This window comes from Oncorhynchus clarkii, chromosome 22 (assembly GCF_045791955.1).
Source record: "Oncorhynchus clarkii lewisi isolate Uvic-CL-2024 chromosome 22, UVic_Ocla_1.0, whole genome shotgun sequence".
Taxonomy (NCBI): Eukaryota; Metazoa; Chordata; class Actinopteri; order Salmoniformes; family Salmonidae; genus Oncorhynchus; species Oncorhynchus clarkii.
Window position 1 is genome coordinate 44048876 of NC_092168.1, and position 8094 is coordinate 44056969.

At 40.7% G+C, this 8094-nt stretch overlaps 1 protein-coding gene across 1 annotated transcript; it reads right to left on the bottom strand.

The window, feature by feature from the left end:
- Window positions 1-1659: 1659 nt before the first annotated feature.
- On the bottom strand, window positions 1660-4862 carry LOC139380135 (trace amine-associated receptor 13c-like). The gene is made up of 2 exons (XM_071122579.1): window positions 4851-4862; window positions 1660-2682 (listed from the first exon to the last, which is right to left on the bottom strand). Exons 1-2 carry the CDS (start codon window positions 4860-4862, stop codon window positions 1660-1662), a joined length of 1035 nt encoding a protein of 344 aa, XP_070978680.1.
- Between the last annotated feature and the right edge of the window lie 3232 nt (window positions 4863-8094).

Here is an 8094-nt window from a genome sequence, read left to right on the forward strand (position 1 = left end):
GTGAAACTGTTTTTAAACTTGGAAATATTTTGTTTCATATTAGGTGACATTATATAATGTCACCTTTTATTTGAGAGTATTTTCATACATATCTGTTTTACCATTTAAAAATGAATGCACCTTATGTATCTAGTCCCCCCATTTGAAGAAGTCATAAGTATTTCGACAACTTCACTTGTTTTGTATTAAAGGTAGCAACCCTTTAAACATAATGTTCAGTTAAATGATGTATTTAGGTATCGGTTCTATTACCCTGTAAGGGTTCTATGAACTGCTCTCATGAGTGACTGTAATCCACACTTTGGTTTTGAAAGTCACTGCCAACAAACACGAATGCTAGCATTTTCAGACAAAACACGTTACTACTACACACTACCACAACAATGTGACTGTTTTTGAATTTAAAAAATTGATATATTTCCTTTAACATCCTCGATGTGCTTATTATTCAACCATTGATATGTTCTATGTCATTTTGAGACCTTAAGGAGCATCAGGTACTGCTGGAATATCTACCAATAGCATGTCCATCTTTTTGTGAGAAATGACACTGGTCACTTTTCAAAACATTTATAAAGTATTAAGAAAGTTTGAAGAGTCCTAACTTTAGATTAGGGACTGGAAAATACTTTACTAATGATTAGTAGATGGTTTATAAGGATATTTATTAAACATCTGATGAATGATCTTATAAATCATTACATACTATGAAAGCTGTTTATAAATGTGTGAAGAACTGGCTTTCTAAAACAGATGAAGAAGTAATGATATATACATTATGAATAAACGATATACTTATCCATTATTAATTATTTAGTGTGTTACCCAATCACTATATTCATTCACGCTCAACAGCTTCAAGGAGAGCTGCTCTGGCGTGACCCCTGACATGGCAGCAGTGATGGAGTGAGAGTAGTGGTAGTGTTCATACCCAGTATGTTGAGGTTGAAGTATCTGCTGTGGTCTCCTCCACTGTTGTGTTTAATCATTACTGCATATAGTAGTTATTTATACATGTCATAATACCCAGGTGATTAATATTTAACAAATGTGTGCGTAATAATAAATGGTGAGCAAACTGTAAATACAAATGGCTTATTACTGAACATTATAAAGTCTTACACATAATTGCATATTCTTGCATTTTACCCTCAACTACTTACACAATACACCATTGAGATAGACTTGGACGTCGTCTAATATCATGCTGTATTGAACATTTCAACTTCACTGCACTTGTTAAAGGTGTTGTGTCACTATGTAGCCACTAGAGGGTAATGTTAGACAATATATATAATGATTCATGACTTCCTCAAAATGTACTTTTAGAATAATTAAATACTATTTATCATTAAATAACATGGAACAACCACAGGCTTCGGAATTTGGAGAATACAACCCAAAATGACTACAGTGTATTTTATAAAACAAGCTTGTACCTTCTTATGCATTCTCCTTTTTTTATTTATGCCTTAAACTGTTTTTAATTTATGCCTTCTTAAACTTTATTCAAGTCATTCCAATCCAATCCAGCCAAATCATTCTGTATCAACACCACATTCATCTATGTATTGTCAGTGTATTGTTACATGAAAGAACAATTGTATAACAAAACTATGTCAAACCTTTTTTTTAAACTTAGAAATACAAATACAGGAACTACGAACACCTTAACTTCAGAGTTAAAATATGTTTAGCTGTCACTTTGAACCATGGATAAAAGAAAGCATAAATTATTGGATTAATTAAGGAATTAACAAGTGGCAGAAAGCTGAGGATGAATGATAGTAAATTGTCACTTAAAAAAGAAACAAATAAAAAAGAAAATAGAAATGGAATCCAACAAATGAAATAGTTGATAACAACAATAGACAGAGTTTTTGCTGCTTTTCTCTCAGACTTACTTGCCTGTACAGTTTTAACACCAGACACATTGGCAGCCTCTTTTGAAAATACCTTTCTGGCCTGTGATCTGGCCACCACAAAGATTTTCAAATAAAGTGTTATAATAATAGAGCATGGGACAACCATTGTAAATACAAAGTCAATTATATTTCCCCAGGTTATTCCTACGACAATAAAACATTCATTCAAACACCGACTGGGTACCTGTACATTTACAATGTCTTTTATAATAGCAGCATTGTATATGGTACAACAACACCAGGTAATTGATATACAACACATCATTCTTGTTATTGTTATTTTAGAGTGGTACAATAAGGGATAACACACAGCAACATAGCGGTCAATAGATATCAAGACCAAACTGCCCAGAGATAAAGAAGTACATAAACAAGTAATGTAGAGAAGAAACGCACAGAAATATTTCCCAAAACCCCAGCATGATTCAATTATTGCTACAGTCATTACTGGTATCACAATCAGTCCCACCAGGAGATCTGATGCAGCCAGAGCGAGGATGAGCAGGTTGGTTGGAGTGTGGAGTTGCTTGAAGTGAAAGATGGAGATGATCACCAGTACGTTCAAAAATACTGTTACTGCTGAAATCAATGAGAAGAAGATGTACAGTGTTATGTAGATAGATATCGATAGCAAAGCCTTTCTGCAAGAAGAGTTTCTGTCTTGAAAACAGTATTGAATATCTTCATGTTCCTCCATTTGAAAAACAAAATCTAAATGCTGATGTCCTCCTGCTCCTGCTTGGTCCTGTGCTCGATCCTGTCAGGTCAGCCTTCTGCCAAATTCTGAGCTCTGCCCCTCTATTTATCCCTGAGTTACTGACAGCCACTCCCCTCCCCGGAGTCTCTCTGCACACAAAAGCACAAACACATACACAAGTAAGCACACAATGATGTAATGTATGACATAATTGTTTGTTGCTTTGGCCCTTCTATTTTTGTTTCATCGGACATTTCTCCAAAAAGTAACATCTTTGTCCCCATGTGCAGTTGCAAACCGTAGTCTGGCTTTTTATGGTGGATGGATGAACCAGACTTTTTTCTGAGGTCTTGGCTGATTTCTTTTGACTTTTCCATGATGTCAAGTAAAGAGGCACTGGGTTTGAAGGTAGGCCTTGAAATACATCAACAGGTACACCTCCAATTTACTCAAATTATGTCAATTAGCCTATCAGAAGCTTCTAAAGCCATTAAATAATTTTCCAAGCTGTTTAAAGGCACAGTCAATATAGTGTATGTAAACTTCTGACCCACTGGAATTGTGATACAGTGAATTAGAAGTGAAATAATCTGTCTGTAAACAATTGTGGGGAAAAATGACTTGTGTCATGCACAAAGTAGATGTCCTAACAGTTTTGCCAAAACTATAGTTTGTTAACAAGAAATTTGTTGAGTAGTTGAAAAACAAGTTTTAATGACTCCAACATAATGTCACGCCCTGACCGTAGAGAGCTTTTATGTCTCTATTGTGGTTTGGTCAGGGTGTGATTTGGGTGGGCATTCTATGTCCTTTTTCTATGTTTTGGCCGGGTATGGTTCTCAATCAGGGAAAGCTGTCTATCGTTGTCTCTGATTGGGAACCATACTTAGGTAGCTTTTTTCCACATGGGTTTTGTGGGTAGTTATTTTCTGTTTAGTGTTTGCACCTTACGGACTGTTTCGGTTTCATTTATTCTCTTGTTATTTTGTATTAGTGTTCAGTTCAATAAACAAACATGAACACTTACCACTCTGCGCTTTGGTCCTGTAACGAATTGGGTGTAGTGGGTGCGAAGTCAGGCACAGGAAGCAGAGAGTTCAGGGTAGTGCTATTTAATGCACAAACGGCGAACAAAAGCCACCCCATGAAACACAGGGCGCACACAAAACAAATGCCCCAAACACGGGGACTAAAACAGTCCAGCAAAAACCCACGAACAGAAACACGTTAACCTCAAACATGCACAAACAATCCCACACAAAGAGCATGCGGGCCGGCTGGCTAATAAAGCCCAACAGATGTAACCAATAAACAGACAAGGAGGGGGAGGATGAATCAGTGGCAGCTAGTAGGCCGGTGACGATGTCGTGACAGGTCCGACTACTCTTCCTCATCCGACGACGAAAGCCGTTACACATAAGTGTATGTTAACTTCCGACTTCAACTACATAGTGCATTCAGAATGTATTCAGATCCCTTGACTTTATCCACATTCTGTTAACACCCAAACCGGTCGCACCTGTGCACGATGGTGCGCTATTGTGCGCAAATTGATATTGTCCCCCCCACACCAAAAGTGATCACAACACGCAGGTTGAAATATCAGAACAAACTCTGAACCAGTTATATTAATTTGGGGAGAGGTTGAAAAGCATTAAACATATAAGGCAATTTAGCTAGCTAGCTTGCAGTTGCTATCTAATTCGTCCTATTTAGCTAGCTTGTTGTTGCTAGCTAATTTGTCCTGTGATTTAAATGCTGAGTGGTTATTTTACCTGAAATGCACAAGGTCCCCCACTCCGACAATTAATCCACACATAAAATGGTCAACAGAATTGATTCTAGTCATCTCTCCTCCTTCCAGGCTTTTTCTTCTTTGGACTGTATATGGCCATTGGCATCTAACAGTATTACCATGATGCTGACCAACTTCAGTTTGTCTTTCAATCACAGACATGGGTGAACCAATGAGGAGATGTGCACGTGGGAATCTGCTTCTATAACCCAATGAGGAGATGGGTGCGGCAGGACTTAGAGCGCGTTCTGAACCACAAATAGAAGCAACTTCTATTTTAGCGCCTGGCAACACAGACACTGGTTGGCGCGTGCGAGCAGTGTGGGTACAATGATTGAATAACATTTATGTGGAAACGTAATATTTGCACGTGACGCGAGCACTGTGGTCAGCAGGTGAAATGTCTAAATGACGACCAACCCGTAGCACTCACGTCTGTAGCCATGAAGTGCTTTGAAAGGCTGGTTATGAATCACATCAACACCATTATCCCAGAAAACCTATAGCCACTTCAATTTAACAGATCCACAGATGATGCAATCTCTGTTTCACTCCACACTGCCCTTTCCCACCTGGACAAAAGGAACACCTACATGAGAATGTTATTAATTGACTACAGCTCAGCATTCAACACCATACTGCCCTCAAAGCTCATCACTGTCACGTCCTGGTCTTAGTATTCTGTGTTTTCTTTATTATGTTGGTTAGGCCAGGGTGTGACATGGGTGATTTATGTGTCTTGTTTTGTCTAGGGGTTTTGTAGTCTATGGGGTTGTGTTCAGTTGAGTGTTCTAGGTAAGTCTATGGTTGCCTGGAGTGGTTCTCAATCAGAGGCAGGTGTTTATCGTTGTCTCTGATTGGGAACCATATTTATGCAGCCATATTCTTTAGGTATCTTGTGGGTGGTTGTTCCTGTCTCTGTGTTTTGCACCAGTTAGGACTGTTTCGGTTTTTCCACGTTTTCTTATTTTGTATAGTGTTCACGCTTTCATCTTTCATTAAAGATGTTTATAAATAACCACGCTGCATTTTGGTCCTCCTCTCCGTCCCAGGAAGAAAACCGTTACAGAATCACCCACCAACCAAGGACCAAGCAGCGTGGTAACTGGCAGCAGCAACAGCGGCTGAAGAATCAAGACTCCTGGACGTGGGAGGTGATCCTAGACGGGAAAGGACCCTGGGCACAGCCAGGGGAATATCGCCGCCCAAAGGCAGAGCTGGAGGCAGCCAAAGCGGAGAGGCGGCGCTTTGAGGAGGCAGCACGGCGACGCGGATGAAAGCCCGAGAGTCAGCCCCAAAAATGTATTGGGAGGGGGAACAGGGAGAGTGTGGCAGAGTCAGGAGTCAGACCTGAGCCAACTCCCCCTGTTTATCATAAGGAGCCAAGGAGTAAACCAGAACCAGAGCCGGTGTTGGAGGTGAGCGAAGCAGAGACTGTGAAGGAGTTAATGGGGAAATTGGAGGAGACGGCATTCGCCCGACGGAGCATGTTGGGGATTTGATGGCACCTGGGTCAGCTCTCTATACTCGTCCTGAGGTGCGTGCTAGTCGTCTGGTGAAGATTGTTCCAGCCTCACGCACCAGGCCTCCTGTGCACCTCCCTAGCCTTGCACGTCCTGTGCCAGCTCAGCGCTACAGTGCTCCTAGCAGTGCTAACCGTGGAGGGCGTGGTACTGGTCAGGCACCGTGTTATGCGGTGGAACGCTCGATGCCCCCAGTACGCGTGCTAAGCCCGGTACGCAAAATCACAGCTCCCCACATCTGCCGGGCTAGGGTGAAGATCCAGCCAGGGCGGTTGGTGCCAGCCCTGCTCTCAAGATCTCCAGTACGCCTTCACGGTCCGGTCTCTGATTGTCTCTGATTGGGAACCATATTTAGGCAGACATATTCTTTAGGTATCTTGTGGGTGGTTGTTCCTGTCTCTGGGTTTTGCACCAGTTAGGACTGTTTCGGTTTTTCCACGTTTTCGTCTTTCATTAAAGATGTTTATAAATAACCACGCTGCATTTTGGTCCTCCTCTCCTTCCCAGGAAGAAAACCATTACAATCACTAAGATAAGGACCCTGGAACTAAACACCTGCATCTGCAACTGATTCCTGGACTTCCTGAAGGGCCGCCCTCAGGTGGTAAGGGTAGTCAACAAAACATCCACCACGTTCATCCTCAACACAGGGGACCCTCATGACTGCATGGCCAGGCACGACTCCAACACGATCATTAAGATTGCTGACGACACAACAGTGGTAGGCCTAATCACCGACAACGATGAGACCTGGCGGTGGTGCCTGGATAACAACCTCTCCCTCAACGTGATCAAGACAAAGGAGATTATTGTGGACTACAGGAAAATGAGGAACTAGCATGCGCCCATTCTCATCGACGGGGCTGTAGTGTAACAGGTTGAGTTTCAAGTTCCTTAGTGTCCACTTCACAAACAAACTATAATGTTACAAACACACCAAGACAGTCATGAAGAGGGCACGACAAAGCCTATTCCCCCCTCAGGAGACTGAAAAAATTTGTCATGGGTCCTCAGATCCTCAAAAAGTTCTACAGCTGCACCATCGAGAGCATCCTGCCTGGTATGGCAACTGCTCGGCATCTGACCTTAATGCACTACAGAGGGTAGTGCATACGGCCCAGTAAATCACTGGGGCCAAGCTTCCTGCCATCCAGGACAACTATACTAGGCTGTGTCAGAGGAAGGCCCTAAAAATGGTCATTGACTCCAGCCACCCAAGTCATAGACTGTTCTCTCTGCTACCGCACGTCAAACGGTACCGGAGCGCCAAGTCTACGTCCAAAAGACTTCTTAACAGCTTTTACCCCCAAGACATAAGACGGATCAAAACAAATTAATAATAATAAGTCATTCCTACAAAAAAATACTAATGCATTTAAAAATGTAATTGGTATTAAAGTGTAGTATTTATTAATAAAATGTACGATTAATATAAAAGTTTTAAAAAACATGTCTAGTTCAATATTGCATAGTAAACTTTTAAAATTGTAATATATATGCATTTCTGTACTAAAGATTTAGAAGAAAATAGGTTTGAAAGAAATGTGTATTTACCTTCATTAAATGACAGCTCTCTCTCTCTCTCTCTCTGTGTGTCTGAGGCCAGTCTGCATGGTTGGAGTCAGGTTACAAGCTATGGGTGTTACAAGCAGAGAGAGAGAGAGAGAGAGAGAACCCTGATCACAGAGCAAAACAAATTAATAATTAAGTCTTTCCTACATATAAACATATATTGGGTATTAAAGTGTAGTATTGTTTAATAATAATATATATGATTTATATAAAGGTTTAGTAAAAAACATTTGTGGAATAATGTATTATTGCAATGTAAACTTTAAATAATGGTAATAGGTTTCTGTCCTAAAGATTTAGAAGACAACAAAAATATTTTAAAAGAAAATATAATTTACCTTTAAAGAAATCTCTGTCCGTCCGCCCGTCCGTCCGTCTGTCTGTCTGTCTGTCTTCCTGATCTGTTTATGTCTCTCTCTCTACACAAGATAAATTGGTCCGTTGGGGTGTGTGTGAGAGCGTGTTTGGTGTTTCTTTTAAACCTGTTTCGTCTTTAATAAATATTTTAATGATTAGTCATCGAGAGGGTCCTTTACACACAGGTGAACTATATTTACACAAGGGGGTGCCCCTAGTGTCTTT